The following is a 20,546-nucleotide window of genomic DNA, read 5'->3' on the forward strand; positions in this document are numbered from 1 at the left end:
AAGCGAAGCCGCGGAAATCGGTGCGCTCGACGCGTTTATCAAGAGAGAAGAGAGGAGGAAAGCTTGCGTTCTTGTCGACCACTTGAAGCCAACAGTGGCTGGCAGCCGCATTTATAGTTTGAGGGGCCGCCCAGAGACCCACACTCTTGGCCTGGCAAACGCGCAAGGCAAGCCCAGGTCGGCATCAGGGGGATCGGATGAGCAATGCGGCCGATTCCGGCAGTGGCGACGACCCCAAGCTCTGGTCCCACTTTTTAAGCTGGCAGAGAAGGACCCACAATAACCCAAGTGCTTATGTAAGACAGACCCTCCAGGTTTCTGCTCGGCCATCTGCCCTAAGATTTTTGTGGTCAGGTGATTTTGTGGGTCCGAAAACTGCGGGCTCACAATCGCCAAATTTGTAAAATAAATCCATCGGTTCCGCGAACATTGCTCCGTCCTCGCCATCAACCACCGACGACAGAACTAGAAGAGTCTTTCTCCGCCCAACTTGCGGTTAAATCTGATTGACCTCTCAGTTCTACCACTCCTCCAAAGTGAGTATTTGCTTCGAGCGTGCTTGCGCATCCGGCCGATTTGTGCTTCCCTCGCAATAAGTTGTCAAGACTAACACGCCCCCCACCGCCAACAGACCGTCAAAATGAAGCACCTCGCCGCTTACCTCCTCCTGGGCCTTGGTGGCAACGCCAGCCCTTCGGCTGATGACATCAAGGCCGTCCTCAGCTCCGTCGGCATTGAGGCTGATGAGGAGCGCCTCGAGAAGCTCCTGTCTGAGCTCGATGGCAAGGACATCAACCAGGTACGACGACAGTCTTTTTGGGCCGGGATCCAAGTACGATATACTGACGAGGGTGACTACACAGCTGATTGCCGATGGCTCGGCCAAGCTCGCTTCCGTCCCGTCCGGCGGCGCCGCTGCTGCTGGCGGTGCTGCTGCTGGTGGTGCTGCCGCTGGCGGCGCTGCTGCCGAGGAGAAGAAGGAGGAGGAGAAGGAGGAGGGTGCGTTGTTCTTCCTACCCACCAATACTTTCGACGGCAGATTGCTGACATATCACCACAGAGAAGGAGGAGTCCGACGAGGATATGGGCTTCGGCCTGTTCGACTAAGCGCCCCGCCACGATCGCCAAAAAGTCAAGCGCTCTGGTACGGGCAATTCCGGAGAAGCCTGAGCAACGCACGCCGAGTCGGTGGTGCTGTTCCTCGCATGTTGGCTGGGGTATTCAGTGGAAGGGTGGGATCGCTGCGGGAACCAGGAGCCCAGTCCTGCTGCTGGCCTGCGGTACTTGATAGCTTGGAACAATTGAGCGAGGGTTTCTTCGGACATGAACGACTTGCATTGTGACACTTTCGATCAAGGCCATTTCGTCGCCGTCTTCCCATTCCTGCTGGGAAGGCTTACGTTTCGAGGGAGGTCATGGGTTACTACTTACCTCTGAGACTGTCAATGCGCGGGGCATCTTCTCGACCTTGAGCGACCCCACCACGACCTGGGTTGAAAGGTAGGATGTTGTGTGTTTCTTCCTCAGGGTTGCCCGGGTCAGACCCTCAGATCGCACGTAGCGTCAACGCGATAACAATCAAGACCAGCGCGAAATACATCTGGAGACAGCAGACAGAACCTTTCATGAAGACGCAAGTGCACGGCATTTCCAACGGACGAGTCTTTTCATACGGTCGCTGGTCAGGTACCTGCTCCGAGTGATTGGTTGCCCTGTGGCCTCCAGCCGGTCGCTTCAAGCCCTTTTTGCGCATTTTGCCCATTTTCCCAAGGTTGCATGGCCCCACCCCTAAACGGTCTCGAATGTTTTGATTGGTGACGCGGTTGCACTCCAACGCGGTTACCGTGCCAACCCGTCCCGAAAGGGGAACGACGCGGCCGGGGGAAGAGTGGGTCCCATCTCGCTACTTACAACAGAACCTGCTTCTCGTCGATCATGGTCGCGTCCCTCTTCTTTCCCCAATGCTCTTCGCATAATATCGCAACAGCACAGCAAGCATCGAACTCGCTCCGCGCAACGCAATTGCTTCAATTTGACTCTTGTTGGCTTTTCTGCGACGCTTGAACTCACTGCTTCACCATTTTCTGGCACTCACAACTCATTGCGCCTGCGCGCTTATAGGAAACCGCACCCCCACGCGTTCACATCCCGCTCGACGTCGACAGACGACAGAGCAGGCGACCACCGCCGCTGGAGGAACAAGGGGGTTAAGACAACGCCATCGTTGTGCAGGTTTCTGACCACTTGATCAGGAACCACCGCCACGATGGTAGCCCCTTCCGCGTCGTCCGCAGGCGCCGGCAGCGTCTACACATCTCTTGGCCGGAGGATGTCCGCCCGTCAGGCTCGCCGCCGCGGCGAGGCCGAGGAGAACGTTGCTCCTCCTGCCCCTGCTCCCACTCGCGAATCGAAACACTACAATGCCGATGACAGCACGTCCGACTTGGAGATACTCCACCCTATGAAGTTGAGTGCTCTGACGAAGGCGTTGCTTGGTGACCGCTATGGCTCCGAAGGTGCTGGCTCGACTTCTCCAAATGCCGCGACCCGTTCTTCGCCCAAGGCATCCGCCATCCCGGCGCCCACCCGTCGTACCAGTGGTGACCAGGAGTCCTACTGGCGTCGGACCAGCCCGGCGTCGTCCCGCGCCAACTCGCCCGTCCCCCGTCCTGCATCCCGCCAGCTTACCCGCAAGAACTCCGTCAGGGCCTCCGTCCACGCCACCTCCGCCGACCAGGAATCGGCTGGTATCCGAGGCCAGTCGCCCCGCGGTTCGCCTTCTGCCCTCGACCAGGGCAGCCCGCCTCCCAGACACCGCGCTGAGACGGCCGCCACCCGCCGCACGACGCCCGAGCGCAACAGGGAGACCAGCCCTGCGCCGAGGAAACGCATTGTGCGCCTGTCCAGCAACCTCGCGGCCGGCTCCGCCCTCAACTCGAGTTTCAATTCTGGCAGCAATCGCAGCAGCCTCCGCACTTCGTTGTCTGCATCAACCCGTGAGAAGCGGCGCGGCAGTGTCGACGAGCACAACAAGCCCGAGGTTGCCCCATCGCGTGTCACCCCCCAGAAGTCTGCCGAGAAGACTCCCGTCCTTCCAGTCAGGACCGTTCGGATTGCCGTCAGCTCGTCGGGCCAGAAGCCCACGTCCGCGACATCATCCGAGGCCCGCCCCAGCGCCGTCACCCGCAGCACCGAGCGCCAGACCCGCAGCTATGCCGCTCCTACCGTCGCCTCGGCTGCCCACGCTCAATCAACGAACCGGCTCAAGAAGATCGGCACCACCCCTGGCAGCTTCCTTTCGGGTCCTGTCCGCCGCGGACGTCGGAGGCAGAGTGAGGAGGATGCCGAGGCGCAGTACGAGGCAGAGGCTGCAGGTTACGGTCAGGAGCCGGAGAGCCAACAGCGTCCTGCTCGCCAGGAACAGCAAGCCGCTGCTTCGGCGTCTCCCAATTACGACGATTATGTCGCCTCCGGCAGCCCCATCCGCGACATGGCCCGTGCCGCGCTTCGCCGCCACAAGTCGACCTTCATAGAGCCTGTCGGCTCGAGGATGGCGGAGCACCAGCACCGTCCGCTCGCCATTCAGCCTCCAAGTCCCCCCCAGCCGGAGCAGGCCAGCGACAAGGAGAACGATCTTCCGTCTCTCATTATGGGCCCCGTGATTCCCATCAACATGCGCTCTTCCAACCCAGCTCCTTTTGTCTCGGCCCCGCGCCCGTCTGCTCAGCCGCTGGCTCCTGTCAGCGCAGCCGCCGCTCAGGAGCAGCGTCAGCAACCTGCCCCTGTTGCGCAGCGGCCTGCGCCGCCCCCACCGCCTCCAAAGATGTCTGTCGCCGAGACGGCCACCAGCGCGGCTGGCGCCACCACCGCTCAGGCCAAGAAGAGGCAGTTCCTGCTCCGCGTCAACGGCAAGACGTACACTCGGATAGATTCCCTCGGCCGCGGCGGTTCGGGTAAGGTGTACCGCGTGGCCGCGGAGAACGGCAAGTTGCTTGCGCTCAAGCGGGTCCCCCTGGAGGGTTTGGATGAGAGAGTCATCAAAGGCTACCAAGGAGAGATCGGCTTGCTGCAGCGGCTGTCTGGCGTTCACCGCGTCATTCAGCTCATCGACCACGAGTTCAACACGGAGAAGAAGATGCTGAGTCTCGTGCTCGAGGCTGGCGAGCTCGACTTCAACACCTTCCTGCGCAGCCGCCAGACTGAGGGTCACCAGTTTGACCCCGTGTTTGTGCGGTACTGGTGGAAGGAGATGGTCGAGTGCGTCCAGGCGGTCCACGCCAGGGACATCATCCACACCGATCTGAAGCCCGCCAACTTTGTCATCGCCCAAGGCCATCTCAAAGTCATTGATTTTGGCATCGCTAATGCCATCCAAACCGACATGACTGTCAACGTGCACCGAGACGCGCAGATAGGAACGCCTAACTACATGTCGCCCGAGTCGCTCATGGACTCTAACGAATACGCCATGACGACCGCGTGCAAGGGCCAGTACCAGATGCCGCCGCTGCAGCGGCCCAAGCACTTCAAGCTCAACAAGGCCAGCGACGTGTGGAGTCTCGGATGCATCCTGTACCAAATGGTGTACGGCCAATGCCCTTTTGCTAAGATCCAAAACATGGGTGCCCGCGTCGCCGCCATCAAGGACTGGAACTACCCGATCGAATTCCCCGACCACACCGAGGACGGCGTCCGCGTGCCGCCCAGCCTGCTGCGCACCATGCGCCGCTGCCTCGACCGCGACCAGACGATGCGCCCGACGTGCGACGAGCTGCTCTCGCCCACGGACCCATTCCTGTACCCGCTCGAGCTGTCGCCGGCCGTCTTCGAGGCCGCGGACCACGGCCAGGTCATCCCCATCACGCAGGAGCTGCTTCGCGATGTCATCTGGAACGTGGCGCAGCGCATGCGCTTGGATAGCCCGCCCGACAAGGAGATTTTGGAAATGTGGCCGCAAGCTTACTGGGCTAGCTGCAAAAAGGTGTTGGGAGCGCAGAAGAGGTCGTCGACCGCGGGAAGGAAGACGGCAGATGGGCAGGCGCATGGGTGAAGGGAATGTTGGATTTGTGTTGGAGTGATGGGTAAGGGGTTCATGATCGGTTTCAGTGATTGGATTGGTAATTGTTTTTGGTGCTTGGAGCACGGCGGGCTGCGCGGAGGAGGCTAGAAGGTTTGCTTCACGGGTTTCCATGGTATGATTTCGTCACTGTTTTGGTGCTCGGAGCATGGCGTGTTGGAGTGGCTGTGGGATGGTGGATAGAGGAAGCCCGGATGCTATTCTTATACCCTGTATTCTTATACCCGGGACTGGAGGATGGTTTTTGTTGGTTGGGTTTGTCTTGAAGGAGTTCAGGGAATTGGTTTGGCATTGGGTTCTGTTTCGATGGCTTTTGGAAATGGTTTCAAGACAAGACGCTATTCTTAATGATGATTGGGAGGAGGGAAAAGTATTGGTATGACTTCCTCGGGACGGGGGATACCCACGGGGTTTGAAATTCAATTGGTTCTTTGCTGCTCTCCATGATGATTTGGCCTGCTATGTGACTTGTGTGACCTGACTTGAGGGTTGTGATGAATGAATGCTAACGTGAAATAATGACTACTCGTAGACGGAGAAGATTTGATGGAGCTCGATGCTCCTTTGTCTGGATATGGGCTCGAGGCGAACGTCAAGTCTGAATTGATGGATTCGACTCTTGGATCACGATGGTATCACTTGTCTGGAAGTAAACACTAGAATAAGGACACCAGATATTGTCTAATGGTCACCGATATGGTACATATCTACAATATAGGTTCATCGTACTGTACATGTGCCAACCCCTCTATCCTCCTTGCCAATCCTCCATTCTAGCTCATGACACCTGACGCAGGACAGAGCAGAGACGTCAATGGCTCTCCAACCCCGGCCATCCTGCCAGCAACAGCGATCAAAGCTATTCATCCTCCTATCACCAACCTCCGCGGTCCCATTCCCCTCCGATCTTTCCCGCCGTGACCGTGACGTACGTATCCATCCACCACCCTCCCGAAACTCTCCATCCCCTTCCCCTAGCCGCAAAAGTCTCCAGAGAAAGACTGACTCCTCAAGCCTCATTCACCACCTCCGCATTCACCCTCACCTCGCTCACCCTCAACACCGTAAACCGATGCTTACTCTTCACCCGCTTCGCGCGCCGACAGCGCTGCTTCTTCTTGATCTTGATGCGCATCGGCTCGGATTCCACCCCCATCACCACCGCGCGGCAGGTGAAGAGCCGCTCGTCCACAAACGGCGCGCCCTTGAGCGTGAAGTCCCGGCTGCCGAGGACCGAGGCCTTGTCCAGACGCAAAACGTCGCCGGTTTGTACCCCCTTCAAGAGGAAGGGAAGGCGGAGGACGTCGCCTTCGGTGACCAGGAAGGGACGCCCGTGGATGTGGATGCGGATGTAGTGGCCTGGTTGGGCGGCGAGGGCGGGGAGGAGGGCGCGGACCGAGGGGGAGAGGGGGCGGGGTTGTTGAGGTTCGGTTTGGGTTTGTGGTTGTTGTGGTTGGGAGGGGAGCGGAGGAGGAGGTTGTTGGGTGATACTGGGTTCGACGTGTTGGGTTGTTTGGTTGAAGAAGCGTAGCCCGGTGGTCAGTGGTGGTGCTGCTTGGCGGAGTGTTGTCGTGGTGGTGGTTGACGAGAGGGACAATCGGGAGAGGGCACGCAGGCCCAGGGTCGGGCGCAGCAGGGCCCTGCTCATGGTGGATGTTGGCGTTGTTGAGCCTGTCGTCAATGAACTTGAATTGACGAGTACTTTGGTTGTTGGCGCCACGGTGTTGGTGGTTCGACGGCCGCGAGCGAGGGGAAGGAGAGCAGCTTGAGGTCGGCTGGAGTTTCTGTGCTAAAGTTTGAGACGCGGCACAAATTCCTGATTGGGATGGCGGTGAGAGGGTGAAGGTACGGTATGTTACGCGGTACCTGGGGGTTCCGGTAAGTTTACCACTGGTGGGTTCACCATCTCTTTGGACAACCGAGGGCCGAAAATGCAAATATCATTCCAAACATGGCCTCCGAAATTCGATTTTCCTCAGTGTTTTCCTCAGTGTTCCAAACCAAGGGATACCGTTCGCGCTGGAGCAGGACACCTGTGTTTGGCGTCGGGAGCCGATCTTGGGACCCACTCGGAATATGCCAAGCCCGGCTCCTCCGGTCCCACCGCCGACTTCATCCCGGAATCTGATGCAGGAAGCTGGACTTGCAAAATGTCATCAACAAACAATTTGACATCTGATGAAGACAGTACAGAGAGTATGAGCTCAGTGCCAACCAAATTTACTGCCGACTTCAGGTGATAATAATAATACTAAATGTTTATTCCATCTGGCTGACAGCTTCCCTCAAGTATCCATCCACCAAGTATTAAGTAACTCTCATCATCCCTTGGTCTCTCCCAGAAAGTGAACCGAGAGACAAAACGATTCCTGGGCAGGTTGCTAGGACGTATGGCATGAAACTTCTGGAACAACAATGAGCAAGGTACGAGTCATCATGAAAAACAAAGCTTTGTATCTACAAACAAAGAACACCAGCCAGTTGGCCGGCCAATCACATAGTATCCAAAAAACAAAGTCATTGTTCGCTCACATCACATCACGTCAGTCAAGACACGATTTATCTGTTTTGAATACAATTTGAATATGGAGAGTTATGGATGTATATATTCAATGAATGTATGTATATAGGGCAGTCATAGATAATCATAGGAAATATTCACCAAAACGAATGTCTCCTCTACGCTCCAAGATCTACTACTACTTACTCGCTGACCTACCACTCACCCCTCTCCACCCTCCTCGCATCCACCGACACAAACTCGACCGACTCGTCCGAGTGGCTCGCACCCATCTGCTGCAAGGTCTTCTTGATCCACTTGCCCGGCTGCTTGCGCTCACCACTGCCACTCAGATTCCTGTGGTGGTGGCCGGAGCCACTACTGCTGGTCATCTTCTTGGGCTGCTGCTTCGAAGAAGTATGGCCAGGAGCCGGCGGGGGCGGGTTCCTTGGTGGAGGATGAGGCGGGGGTGGGTAATAAACTCTGTTCGGGCTGGACGTAGGAGTGGAAGAAGAAGTGGTTATCGACGACCGACGTGGCCGGGTAGGACTCGTCGTCGTCGGCGAAAACAGAGGTGGGGGAACCAGCTCGGGATGGTCGGGCTGCCAGCGCTTCTTCTGGCGGGTGTCCTTGGGCGGGACAGGCGGCCTGTAGCTGCTGCTGCTGGCACTGTTGTTGGTGGAAATCCGCGGGTGAACTGACCTGTGCCGAGTCGATTGGGTGTTCAGGTTCAGAACAGGCCTGTCAGTCACGACACGGCGGTGCTGGGCGGTGTTGGACCGCGGGGGGTAGTAGTGAGAAGAAGAAGAAGCCGTCGGAGAGCCAGCATCAGCGTTGGGGTGAGGACGCCGCTCGCTCAAGCGAGGCGGCGCACGGCTTCTCTCAACTCGCGTGTTGATCGAGGTGGAGTAGCTGGACGAGGTCGTCTGCCACGACGTAGCAGATCCACGACGGGGTTTAGAAGGAGAAGAAGGCGACTGCGGCTGTTGTTGTTGTTGCTGTGGTTGGGCATACGGGTTGACAGGCCTCGGCGGAGGGGGATTCGGCGGGCGCGACGTGGACGGGGTCGGGTACTCGCTCCAAATCTCGCGCTGCTGCTGGCGCAGCTTGTGGGCTTGGATCGCAGCGCGGAGTCGCTGCTCGTCCTCCCTCTGCCGGCTGGCAGCGGCGCGCTCGCGCTCGCGACGCTCACGCTGCTGCCGCTTGAGCTGCTGCTCCTGCTTCTGGCGGAGCTTCTGGGCTTGCTTCCTAGCACAGGCCTGTGAGCATGGTTGGTCAACGCTCCGCTCGGGAGCCAAAAGTCTGCCGCAGTGCTTGGGCTTGCGGGAGAAGAGGCAGAAGAGAGACCGGCTTCGGCTCTGCGGCTGCGGCTGCTTCTGGCTGCTTGTCCTCCTCAGGTAACGGTCACAGTGACGCACCTTGCTCTTGGTGGTGTGGCCACACTGGTAGCGCAGCAACGCCTGGAGACACATGGTGCTGGGGTTGGTCGGTGATGTTGCTGGTATGAATACTCGGTCTGGTATCGACGGGGAGATGCAATACGCCATGCCGAGTATGCGAGAAGACTCGTTGCCATTATATATTCCAGTCAAGATACAACATCTCGGACATACATCTCGGACATGATAGTTCCCGAAGGAAGGAGAACAATAACATCGTTCTCGAGACAAAGACGGAATCATCGGAACTTGGAGGCTGTACGCCTAAGAAACAATGGGATTGTCAAGAAACAGCAGAGGGCATGGCTTTGTCTTCGGGAGGCATTGGTCCCGCGGATACACGGAAGGACATCCGGATCTCTGTTCCCCGGACACTACTGAGTCACAAGAACAAAGCACTCAACAACATTACATTGTACTTGGCTGGAAACAGCAGCATCATGGCGGAATCAATGTCTATATTACCTCAATACCTCGGATGATGATCCGTGTCCTTGCTCTAATGTTCTTTGTGCCAGATATACTTCTCCCTATCAAACGTCCGTTGGGACTGATGTCCCAAGACTATGCGAGTGTGTTTGAACCATCAACCTTTCCACAGCCTCGGGGGAAAACGTAGACTTGGACAGCTAGGTCTTCCTGCCTTCCCGATCCCACCCCTGAGTTAGGTACTCTTCAAACGTATAGTGGTTGGCAGACCGCTGCTTTTCCAACCAAGCTCCAGATTTCAGTTGGAAGTGTATGGCAGCCACGTCAAACCGATAAGATAAACAAACTAAATGAGGTGGCAGCAGGACTTTGGTGTCCGCCTTGGGCACGGCGGCTCAGTCACAAGAATGCTCGGCACGGCCTGGTGCTTGGGCGGGACGTAAGTTAATAGCTCCCGTAAGCCTAAACCCCATGCTCAAGCCATGTGGTCGACCTCGTCGAATGGAGCCCAGTGAGAGGTTCCGCGAACCCCGATGAGTGCTGCTGGTAATGGACAGGGCAAACGTAGATCAGGCAGATATCCCTTAATCCAACACAGAGTCCGGCCCTTAGCTGGACTTCTGGGCAGTTTGCTCAAAGCGCAACGACACCTTGATCCTGTCGTCCGCGATACTCTGTATCTTATCCGCCAAGGTCTTCATCCTGTCCATGGCCGCGACCTCGTCTCCGCCACCGATGCTTTGCCCGTAGACCATGACGTTCGGAACGGTGCGGCGACCCGTCATCTCGCCCAACCGATCCTGGATGCGCACGCCCAGGGGATGTTTGTCCAGCTCAACCACGTACGGCGCGGGTTCGATGGTGTACTTTTCGAGGAGGATTCCCTTGGCGGCTTTGGAGTAGGGGCAGTAGGATTTGGAGAAGATGATGACTGGAAGGGAGAGGGTGTAGGTTAGCATTGACGGTCTTATCTGAGCGAGAGAGAGGGAGTGACGTACTTGGAGACTTCTTCATAATATCCCTCAACACCCCCTCCACCTCTGTATCCCGCTGTTCCTCCTTGTCCTTCGCCTCTCCCTTCGCATCCGCAACATCCGCCTTATCCTTCCCCCCAGCCGCGTTCCCTACCCCAACCACCTCTTGCTGCGTCTGCGGCTGTTTCGGCCCCTTAGCCTCGGCGCTCTCCTTGGCGTCTTTCTCGGCCTGTTTCAAGCGATCCGCCACCCCGCGAGCGAGCTCATCGTCGTCATCGCCATCTTCGACTACTGGCTTTTGCCCATTAGCAGGGTCAGACCCAGGGTGCCCGTGCGGGTGGTGATGGTGGTGGCTGTTGTGTTTCTCCTTGTCCAAGGCGTGAACAGTCTTGGAGTAGAAGTCGTTGGTTGCGCCAGGGGTTCCGTAGTGGGAGACCTGGTCGCGGGATTTGGAAACGAAGAAGAGCAGGGTGACGATGCTGGCGACGAGGAGGTAGGTGAGGACGCGATAGCGGCGGGCGGAGGGCATGTTGGGCGGATGAAGGGATGGATGGCTGGATGGATGAACCACGAGGGAGGGTTGGACAGGCAGGCTCTGGAGGCTATAGCGGCATCAATGGGGTTGAGAATGGGAGATATATTGGGTTTTGTCGAGGGCGAGGCATATGGAGTTGCGTTTGTGGTGTATCGGAAGCTCGGAACGTTGAAGCAAGGGCGCGGAGCAGGTGATGGTGCAGGAAATTGGAAGCTCAGGTCATATCCAAATTGTTTCATGCACTGCAAAAGCCCAAAAGGGTTCCAGTTTGGTGACGTAACAAAGCCCACGGTGCAACGTGGCTTATGACTTCGTCTTTACACTGTGTTGGTGTAAGTCGGCCTCCACACCATCTCCAACCTCATGACAACAAAACAACCCTCTCATCCTTCGTGCACGAGAACAAAGAATTGATGCGTAGTCAAAGAAAAGAACATAAGACTCCAATCTAAATTCAGCACTCTGCTAATTAGTGAAGCAACCTGAAGATAGGAGATATTTGAGAAACCTGTCCTCCTCGAATGATCGTTGGCAGAGCAACCGAAAGTTCATGATGGGTGTTCTTGAAGGCAAGTCAATGTCCATAATCATGAGGCCACACAGTCTCAATGTGGTGGGTTGCTGAAGGTTCACGCGGGCTTTGGCACAGAAAAGGTTGGAGTGCTCAGAGAAGACTCTGGCAGATGTGATGAACGAGTGTCTCGCGTCAACGCAGCAAAGCCATGGCGATAGATAATGCGCGAACAATCCCATTATTTTGGATCAAATCCAGTTGGAAGATCCGTGGGTCAATGCCTCCCTTGCCTGGATTGATGGCGTGACTCTCGAGTCTTGCGTCATTGAATGTGCTCTGTACCAGAAAGTCGAGTGGTCGTTGGAAAGAAACTCTGAAAGGGCAAACGCATTCATCATCATGAGCTACTCACTTCGCCTATCCCACCCAAAGCAGCCAAATTTGCAGTTGTCTTTCATCCGCAGCGCGCGGGACCGGAGAAACCTTGACCTCGAAGGCTTTGACCTCCGGCCATCGTCGGCGGCATGGGAGGGTATATAGGGCAGAGTCCCGAGCATGCTTCCCAACGGGTCCGGTAGGCGGAACATCAATCGACGGGTTGGTAGCTATTCGGATGTAGCGGGGTGTGGGGGAACCCCCTCTGCGTGGTCGAACAGGCACGCGCCTGTTCTATCCCGAGTAAAAACCTGCGAGGCGGGTTTTTCGTAGCCAGACTCCAAAGTGGCCTCCCGGGGGGTACTTCGGAGAGTGACGGCGAGCTTTTTGTCATTATGACTCTGTCTTTTTAGTCTGTCTTGAGCGCGTAAAGCTGATGGCGATTTTGGATGTTGGTGTTAGAAAAAGAAATGTTTATCTACTTTCTTCCCAATGTTTACTTTCTCAGACCATGGTGTTTGCTCTCTCGAGCCACGACACACCACGTCTCCTTACTGCTACATACATCACCAAGATACCAGTCGTCATTTGACGAGAGTGGCCGTAAAATGAAACCTCCGCCTTCTCTGCTCGCAAAAAATTGATGAATAATAGATATTATCATTTTTTACCTTGATAAAACAGTAGGTCGAACCACAAAGCTGGTGTTGCTGCTGGATTCGAGGCTTCATTTCCGAAGTTTCTTCGACCTTGACATGATGATCACCTCAGGTAGGTACCGAAATCTTGACCTGACTCTCTCATTAAGATCCCCAAAACAAGTGGCGAAGCAAAGACCAGGCACTGACTCGCTTTCCACATCCTTCAGGTACCAGGTAAGCTCCGGTGTAACCCTCCTCCTTACCTCAGCCTCAACACCAACAGCTTTCTTCCCCTGATGAATATCCTGTGTAGCACAAAATCATCAACGACGTCATCTTTGACGTCATAAATGCACATCAAGCAATTGATGACTTTCCTCAACGGGGGTTAGTTCGTAAATGAAACATACGAGTACATTCAGCTTCCCTTCGGGTATCGGACCCGGGAATATTGGAGATTAATAATTCTCCCAGCTTACAAATGGCACATCGTCCCGAACGGGCAGCACTCCAGCATGGAAAGAGCCTCATGTCAAACTACGGAATCCCAATGATACTCACCAGCCAACATAAAAGTCTTCATCATCTCCTCCCTCCTCGCAACCAGCCACTCAACCCCAACCTCACCATCACAACCAACCTACCAAACTCAACCCTCCCAACTCCATCCCCACACCACTTCTACCCAAGGTATATAGGTCTTTTACCCATCCATCATGACCATCCCAATTCCCGCAACCCACCTCGCCATCGCCCTCACCCACCCCGGCGCCCACAACCCCCTAACCGCCATCCACCTGCCAACCCCCTCCCCTTCCCCTGGCGAAGCACTCATCAAGGTAACCCACACCAGCGCCTCGCCGCTTGACCTGCACCGCGCAGCCGGTGGGTTGGGCGTGCCTCCTCCCTCTCAACTGCAAGACCAACAACACCCATTCATCTTGGGAATCGCTGTCGGGGGGACGGTCGTCACCCTCGGTTCGGACGACGCGGCGGTAGGTTCTGAAGGAGGAGAAGAAGCAGGGAAACACAACCCGCCGTTGCGGGTAGGCGATAAAGTAATCGGCTTCGTCCAGGACGGCGACCCCCGCACCGCCAGCTTTCAGGAGTACGTCTCCGTCCCCCTCTGGCGGCTTTCACGGGTACCAGAGGGCATGAGCATGGAAGAAGCAGTAACAGTGCCGGACAACTTGGCGACCGCCGTGAATACCGCTGTCACGGATCTGGAGCTAGAGATGCCCTGGCCTTTATCTGGGTCTGTGTCGGAGCAGCCAAAGGTAGGAGAGGGAGAGCAAGAAAAGGAGAGCAACAAAAAGCTACGGCCGGTGCTGGTCTGGGGCGCGGCGAGTAGTGTGGGTATGTACCTTGTCCAAGTCCTGCGGGCGTGGGGGTACGGGAATGTTTGGGCGGTGGCGAGCGGACGGAATCATGAGATGCTGAAGGGGTTGGGGGCGAGGGTGTGTTTTGACTATCGGCGGAAGGGGGTGGTGGAGGAGATTTTGAGGTTCGCGGCTGCTGATGATGCTGCTGTTGATGGGGAGGAGGAGGTGAAGAAACAGGAACGGACCGGGCCCAAGGTGCCGTTTATTGTGGACTGCATCGGGTCGAGGGACGAGACCCTGCGGCCGATCAGCAGGATCGCGGAGAAAGGGAGTCGGGTGGCGGTCATGCTGCCTGTGATCAACGTGCATGCGGCGGAGGGGAGGACGCCCGAGTATGAGATGGACGTGGGCAAGGTGCTGCCGGGGGACTGGGCGGAGGGGGTTGAGTTGAGGGGGGTCAGGACGTTTCACTACCACAAGGTACGTAGGTCATCATCAGGTGGTTGATATCCGCTTTGTTTGGAGCGTCGAGTATTGACTAATTTTGACAGAACGAGTTTCTGCGAGACTACCTCCAGCCTCGAATCATCCCAGAACTCTTGAGGACTGGGACGGTCCGGCCGAACAAGGTGCGCATCGTGGAGGGCAGCACGCTGTTGGAGAGGGTGCAGAAGGCGTTGGATCTACTTCGGGATAGGGCTGTGTCTGGGGAGAAGCTGGTTTGGAGGGTTGCGGAGGATTAAGATAGTCTTGGGATCTTAGCTAGGGTGTAGTTTGTGGTGTACGGAGTGTTGTTGCCAGGAGAGTCGAGAACAATGGCATTGTTGTCTCAATTCCACTTGAAGTTGTCAAGTTCCATTGTGACGTCTCCGTTCTAATAGTAGTACTACCAACGTTGAGAACTGTAACGGCGGCTCTTCCAAGTTCGGCACTCGGCGCCGCAGCCATCGACGTTGTAGTCTGCCCTGGTTTGGCAACCCCGGACCCGGAGGAAGAGATGCCGAGAAGAGGCTATGATTGGTGGCGGTTGTAAGACGTCTAAACGCGCCATTCCCCTGCTGGCGTGTAAAAGAAACCCCGGGCAAAATCTACCGGATTTCCACGTGCCGGTTGAACAGGGCCTGGCAGTAAACTGAGCGAGAGGGGAAACTGCACCATCACGGCAGCGTCCGAGATGATGTGAGGTGAGGAGGTGAGTCTGGGGTACGGAGCCGAGAAATCTGAATCCTACTTCACGGCACACTTGAATGGTTCCGGATGCCGAGACCGAGAGATTCATGGATCCATCTAGGTATAAGAGATAGACCTCTCGGGATGATGGCCTTGATGGGTCTGGTTGCTCAGTCCCCAGGTAGGCCGTCTGGAGGGTAACCAAGGACAGACCTAGGCGGCAGGTTGTGAACTTGACGACAAGGCCAACGCCCTGGCGATAAAGAGAAACATGCGCGCGCTTCTGTCTACTCTCCTCCTCGGCCTCGCGACGGCCGTCGATGCCCTCCAGTACAAGGGCGTCGACTGGTCGTCCGTCATTGTCGAGGAGCGGGCGGGTGTCCGCTACAAGAACGTCAACGGCCAGGAGAAGCCGCTCGAGTACATCCTGGCCGAGAACGGCGTCAACATGGTGCGGCAGCGCGTCTGGGTCAACCCGTGGGACGGCAACTACAACCTCGACTACAACATCCAGCTCGCGCGGCGGGCCAAGGCGGCCGGCCTGGGCCTCTACATCAACTTCCACTACAGCGACACCTGGGCCGACCCGGCACACCAGACCACGCCGGCGGGATGGCCGTCCGACATCAACAACCTGGCCTGGAAGCTGTACAACTACACCCTCGACTCGATGAACCGGTTCGCCGACTCCGGGATCCAGGTTGACATCGTCTCCATCGGCAACGAGATCACCCAGGGCCTGCTGTGGCCCCTGGGCAAGACCAACAACTGGTACAACATTGCGAGGCTGCTGCACTCGGCCGCGTGGGGCGTCAAGGACTCGAGACTGAACCCCAAACCCAAGATCATGGTGCATCTGGACAACGGATGGTGAGTCCCTTTTCCGCAGACAAAAAATCTCCGCGTCCAGGACTGAAGCTGACTCAGACTCCAGGAACTGGGACACCCAAAACTGGTGGTACACGAACGTTCTCTCCCAAGGCCCCTTCGAAATGTCCGACTTTGACATGATGGGCGTGTCCTTCTACCCCTTCTACTCGGCCTCGGCGACGCTGGATTCGCTGCGCCGGAGCCTCAACAACATGGTGTCGCGCTGGGGCAAGGAGGTGGCCGTGGTCGAGACCAACTGGCCCACGTCGTGCCCGTATCCGCGCTACCAGTTCCCCGCCGACGTCCGCAACGTGCCCTTCTCGGCGGCCGGGCAGACGCAGTACATCCAGAGCGTTGCGAACGTGGTGTCGTCGGTCAACAAGGGCGTGGGGCTGTTTTACTGGGAGCCGGCGTGGATTCACAATGCCAACCTGGGGTCGTCATGCGCTGATAACACCATGTTTACACCGTCGGGTCAGGCATTGTCGAGTTTGTCGGTGTTCCAGAGGATTTAAGTAGGGTGAGAGGAGGGAGACTAGTAGATCGAGGCATGGGGATGGTTGTACGCAGAGAAGTGGCCATATAAAAAAAATAAGAAAGTTCGAAGTGAAAGTTACTCATGACCAGTCTCATGACTCCTGGGGATCATGATGTGAAATTGAAGACCAAAGACCAAAATCCTTGAATTGCGAATTCGGTTACCTGTGTTGTCTTCAGTTCCGGTCTGCTTGAAGGGAGACTTGGAAACCGTGCCAGGAACAAGCTGGGATGCCAAGACCCCAAGACGAAGAATGGCCCCACCAGCCACAACTTTGCCCACTTGGCCAGCCACAGCAGCCCCACCCACACCAATCAGCGCCACCACTCGCTCGAGGGCACAGAACCCTACGAATTTTTGCGGGTGGGGTCCTTCTCGGCGCCCCAATGGCCCATTCCCATTCCCATCCATCCACCACTGACTGCTCCGCGGCCAAACCTCAGCCAGCGAAAGAAACCCACTTCCCATCATCGACAAGCACAATTTCGCCCTTCGATACCAACCCTTCTCCCCGTCGAACCGCGAAATCCGTGATCACCTCCTCCAAGCGCAATCATGGCTGACGTCGAATACGTACGTTGTTGACTCTCTCTCTCTCCGACCTCATTCCACTCCCACCATCTCGCCGTCATCGTCATCTTTCACGAATCATGCAGCTGACGCCGACGTCTTTGAACAGAACGCCGAGGAGGCCGCCGAGCTCAAGAAGAAGAGGGCCTTCCGCAAGTTCTCCTACCGGGGCATTGACCTTGAGGCGTAGGTGCTCCCATTTTCCATCGAACCCGTTGTCGTGAACAGAGGTTACACACACGCACGCACGCCCCATTTTGGAATGAGAATCTTGGAGGGCATGAACGACATAATCTCAAAGGAGGAGGAACATCTTTCAACACCATTCGGAAACACTTGCACAATCACCACGAGACAGACAAAGAACACATCCACTGACCCAATTCCTTCCCCAACAGCCTCCTCGACCTCGGCTCCGATGAGCTCCGCGATGTCGTTCACGCCCGTGCCCGGAGAAAGATCAACCGCGGCCTGAAGCGCCGGCCGATGGGCCTGATCAAGAAGCTGCGCAAGGCCAAGCAGGAGGCCAAGCCCAACGAGAAGCCCGAGCTGGTCAAGACGCACCTGCGCGACATGATTGTCGTCCCCGAGATGATTGGCAGCGTCATTGGCATCTACTCTGGCAAGGAGTTCAACCAGGTCGAGATCAAGCCCGAGATGGTTGGCCACTACCTCGGCGAGTTCTCCATCACATAGTGCGTTGCCCTCCACTTATGGTTGTTGATTTTGTCGGAAAAACACAACAGACTAACACCCCCGCAGCAAGCCCGTCAAGCACGGTCGGCCAGGTATCGGTGCCACCCACTCTTCTCGTTTCATTCCTCTCAAGTAAACGGCTCCTGGGATCATTGGTAGGGAGGACGGTAGGGATGGGGAAGGTTGTTGCATTCTCTGGCAAACAAATGGGGTTTCCGGCGTCGAGAAGAAATTCATGGGACACGGTTCAGCTGCTGCTGCTGCTCCTGCTGCTGCCACTGCTCGGCACGAGGAGAAGGGCGGAAAAAGGGATGGACGAGAGGAGACACATCTTTGCCGATGGGCTATCTTGGGAGGGATCACGAGATAGTGTGTAAACCCATCAACGAGCAATGCGAACTTTCTTGCATTCGGTCCCACGGGCGAGGAAATGAGATTTGTGGTGGCACTCGGTAGCATTTGCTGTGTCTGACACCCGACCTGTCCTTGCCTCCTCCTTGGTTCTGCTATCTATCTACCTCGGTCGTTGGGTAAACTCCCATTCCTTCCTCATCCCCTGATCAAATCAACCTCGAATCCTTCAACCCCGCTCACTCACCTCCATGCCATCTCCTTGACCCCAACGAACCAGCACCTCAGCACTCGACTTACTGAACACATACACGCAAGTACCTAGGTAAGTAAAAAGGCTTAAATCACCCCACAAACGCTGCCCAACCCGGCAATCAAGCCTTCGCGCCGGCACGTCTCGCACTCGCACGCAAACCCTTTCTCTCGCTTGCCGTAGTCCCACGTCAGCTGCTCGCCCGCGCGGATGGCGCGCTTGGCTTGCACGCAAATGTGTCGCGGCTTGACGAAGTGGGCGAGGCCCGAGGGGCCGATGCGCCAGGTGCAGTTGGGTCCTGGAGGGGGTTTGGGGTGGTGATGGTGATGGTGATGGTGGTGTTTTTTGTGCTCTTTTTCGGGTTTGTTGTTGGTATTGGTATTGGTGGTGGGTTCTTGGTTGGCGGAGGAGGGGGATGAGGAGGAGTGGTGAGAATTGGAATGAGAATGAGAATGGTGGTGGTGGTGGTGAAAAAGGGATTGGTGCAAATGCCAATGGAGCTGTTGGCCTGGGAGGAGATGATGATGGTGAGTAGATGGTTGGTGCTCGGGGGTGCAGCAGTGGTTGATGAGCGAGGCGAGGAGGTAGATGCATGCTTCTCCCGTCATTGTCGTCTTCGAGGTGCCTCCTACCCCGTTGATGGAGGGGGAAGGAGACGAAGTGGCTGTCGGAGTGGGGATGCTGCTGCCTGTGATGCTTATGGCGCTGCTGAGTCCTGATGATCCTAGTGTGCCGGTGGTGGTGGTGGTGTCGCTGTCGTCGTCGCCGTCATCGTTGTTGATGTTGTTGCTGCTGCTGCTGCCGCTGCTCCTGGTCCGGGGCACGCGGTTCCCGGCTGTTCGGGGGACTTGGAAGGCGTAGTGCCGGAAGAAGTCGCGGCATGCTTCGCGGGCTTCGCGTTCTGGGACTGGGACGGGGGCAGGAATTGTGGTAGCGCTGGTAGTGAAGGACGGGGTGGTTGGGGTGGTAGATCTTGCTCCGCACGTTGTTGCCGCCACCGCCGCTGCTGCTGCGCCGGATGATTCGTCCCCTTTTCCTCCTCCTCCTCCTCCTCCTCCTCCTCCTGCCCCTCCTCTTCCTCTTTCTCCCTTTCCTCCTCCTGCATGGGAAGACGTCGCACCAGCTGCTGCTGCTGCTGCTGCTCGCGCAGCAACGCTCTCCCTCAACGGAGCCACGTACGCCTCATACTCCTCCCGCGTCAGCATCGAGCCGGCGTACTGCCCCTGGCCGGGGACGAGGTTCATACCCAGTCCTGCCGTGCCAGTGGCGTTATCACTACCAGCGGGGTTGAGGACGCGCTGGACCACGCCCTCCCAATCATCCGGTGGCGCGACCCCAAGCCGAGCAGCGAGCGCGGGGAAGGCGATAGCCATAGCTTCAGCCACGGCCGTTGGTCCTGAGGGGTGCGCCCCGCCGGCGGCGACGGCAGAGGAACCTGGCGCAGGGCTGCTGCTGCGACTGCCCGCCGCCGTCGAAGGAGTCCGAGGAAACAAGACGGCCCGACATGCGGCGGCCTGGCCCCCCATCAAGTCGGCGTCGGCCGAGAAGCGCTCATTGTACCGGGCGATGATGAGCGGGGCTTCGTGGAAGATGAACTCGCCTGCCGCAAAGTCGCGGGCGGCGAAGAGGCCGTAGCCTACGGATTTGCTGACCAGACCGAGGCGGACGGCGGGGAGGTCCGCCGGCGGTCGGGCGAGGAGGTGGGATGGCGGCTGGTAAGTTGGAGGCGGGGTTGGTTAGTTATTATTTAGGTATGAGATTTACAAGAAGGAGATGTAAACAAAGGCACATTCTTCAGGCATACCCTTGCTTGTTTGGCAGCGTCAAACACAGGCTCGCTGCTGTTGGTGTTTCTTTCGGCCGAAGAACTCGCCATGCTGTTGTCAGCTGCACCCTGGTGAGTTGGGTGGTCCTGGAATGTTCGCCGAGGGGTGCATGGGTGTTGAGATAGTTGTGCCAGCTTGGGAACCTAGTATAATAGAGTGAGGAAGGGAGGCCTCCAAGGCACGGAGTTGTTTGCGAGTGGTGGAGGTCGACTTTGCAGAAACAGAAAAACAAACGAAGGGCAGCACAGCGTCAAGAAACGGAAGGTCGTGGCAGCATGCAATAAGAGTTTCAGGAAACATCGTTTGGCTGGCAGCAGAGGGCTGCGCCGGCGTCGGCAATCGAATGGCAGCCCCTCCAGGCATGCAGCCGAAACAAGGTTGCCAGCTATGTACACGAGGAACCAAGCCTGTGGCCTGACGCTGCTTTGTTTGTTGTGGAGTATGTATGAATGAATGGAACAGGAGA

At 57.0% G+C, this 20,546-nt stretch overlaps 10 protein-coding genes across 10 annotated transcripts; 6 read left to right on the plus strand and 4 right to left on the minus strand.

Annotated features, from left to right (window-relative positions):
* Positions 1-640: 640 nt before the first annotated feature.
* On the plus strand, positions 641-1,107 carry VTJ04DRAFT_2871 (ribosomal protein P2; the record flags this gene model as incomplete). Its single annotated transcript, XM_069360708.1, has 3 exons — positions 641-799; positions 864-999; positions 1,061-1,107. 3 exons carry the CDS (start codon positions 641-643, stop codon positions 1,105-1,107), a joined length of 342 nt encoding a protein of 113 aa, XP_069221392.1.
* A 1,159-nt stretch (positions 1,108-2,266) lies between these two features.
* VTJ04DRAFT_2872 (uncharacterized protein) lies at positions 2,267-5,050 on the plus strand (the record flags this gene model as incomplete). Its single annotated transcript, XM_069360709.1, has 1 exon — positions 2,267-5,050. The coding sequence occupies one exon, from the start codon at positions 2,267-2,269 to the stop codon at positions 5,048-5,050; it is 2,784 nt and encodes a 927-aa protein (XP_069221393.1).
* Positions 5,051-6,086: 1,036 nt separating this feature from the next.
* VTJ04DRAFT_2873 (mitochondrial 54S ribosomal protein bL21m) lies at positions 6,087-6,725 on the minus strand (the record flags this gene model as incomplete). Its single annotated transcript, XM_069360710.1, has 1 exon — positions 6,087-6,725. The coding sequence occupies one exon, from the start codon at positions 6,723-6,725 to the stop codon at positions 6,087-6,089; it is 639 nt and encodes a 212-aa protein (XP_069221394.1).
* Positions 6,726-7,458: 733 nt separating this feature from the next.
* On the minus strand, positions 7,459-9,049 carry VTJ04DRAFT_2874 (uncharacterized protein; the record flags this gene model as incomplete). Its single annotated transcript, XM_069360711.1, has 2 exons — positions 7,459-7,481; positions 7,804-9,049. The coding sequence occupies 2 exons, from the start codon at positions 9,047-9,049 to the stop codon at positions 7,459-7,461; spliced, it is 1,269 nt and encodes a 422-aa protein (XP_069221395.1).
* A 1,004-nt stretch (positions 9,050-10,053) lies between these two features.
* On the minus strand, positions 10,054-10,948 carry VTJ04DRAFT_2875 (uncharacterized protein; the record flags this gene model as incomplete). Its single annotated transcript, XM_069360712.1, has 2 exons — positions 10,054-10,376; positions 10,444-10,948. The coding sequence occupies 2 exons, from the start codon at positions 10,946-10,948 to the stop codon at positions 10,054-10,056; spliced, it is 828 nt and encodes a 275-aa protein (XP_069221396.1).
* A 2,252-nt stretch (positions 10,949-13,200) lies between these two features.
* Positions 13,201-14,549, plus strand: VTJ04DRAFT_2876 (uncharacterized protein; the record flags this gene model as incomplete). The annotated part of the gene is made up of 2 exons (XM_069360713.1): positions 13,201-14,286; positions 14,358-14,549. The coding sequence occupies 2 exons, from the start codon at positions 13,201-13,203 to the stop codon at positions 14,547-14,549; spliced, it is 1,278 nt and encodes a 425-aa protein (XP_069221397.1).
* A 698-nt stretch (positions 14,550-15,247) lies between these two features.
* VTJ04DRAFT_2877 (uncharacterized protein) lies at positions 15,248-16,361 on the plus strand (the record flags this gene model as incomplete). Its single annotated transcript, XM_069360714.1, has 2 exons — positions 15,248-15,846; positions 15,911-16,361. The coding sequence occupies 2 exons, from the start codon at positions 15,248-15,250 to the stop codon at positions 16,359-16,361; spliced, it is 1,050 nt and encodes a 349-aa protein (XP_069221398.1).
* A 578-nt stretch (positions 16,362-16,939) lies between these two features.
* VTJ04DRAFT_2878 (40S ribosomal protein uS19) lies at positions 16,940-17,786 on the plus strand (the record flags this gene model as incomplete). The annotated part of the gene is made up of 4 exons (XM_069360715.1): positions 16,940-16,957; positions 17,064-17,140; positions 17,353-17,649; positions 17,717-17,786. The coding sequence occupies 4 exons, from the start codon at positions 16,940-16,942 to the stop codon at positions 17,784-17,786; spliced, it is 462 nt and encodes a 153-aa protein (XP_069221399.1).
* A 554-nt stretch (positions 17,787-18,340) lies between these two features.
* VTJ04DRAFT_2879 (uncharacterized protein) lies at positions 18,341-20,130 on the minus strand (the record flags this gene model as incomplete). Its single annotated transcript, XM_069360716.1, has 2 exons — positions 18,341-19,966; positions 20,059-20,130. 2 exons carry the CDS (start codon positions 20,128-20,130, stop codon positions 18,341-18,343), a joined length of 1,698 nt encoding a protein of 565 aa, XP_069221400.1.
* A 41-nt stretch (positions 20,131-20,171) lies between these two features.
* On the plus strand, positions 20,172-20,533 carry VTJ04DRAFT_2880 (uncharacterized protein; the record flags this gene model as incomplete). The annotated part of the gene is made up of 2 exons (XM_069360718.1): positions 20,172-20,185; positions 20,329-20,533. The coding sequence occupies 2 exons, from the start codon at positions 20,172-20,174 to the stop codon at positions 20,531-20,533; spliced, it is 219 nt and encodes a 72-aa protein (XP_069221401.1).
* Between the last annotated feature and the right edge of the window lie 13 nt (positions 20,534-20,546).

Source organism: Mycothermus thermophilus (genome assembly GCF_041956435.1).
Source record: "Mycothermus thermophilus strain CBS 625.91 unplaced genomic scaffold VTJ04scaffold_2, whole genome shotgun sequence".
In the NCBI taxonomy this organism is placed as follows: Eukaryota; Fungi; Ascomycota; class Sordariomycetes; order Sordariales; family Chaetomiaceae; genus Mycothermus; species Mycothermus thermophilus.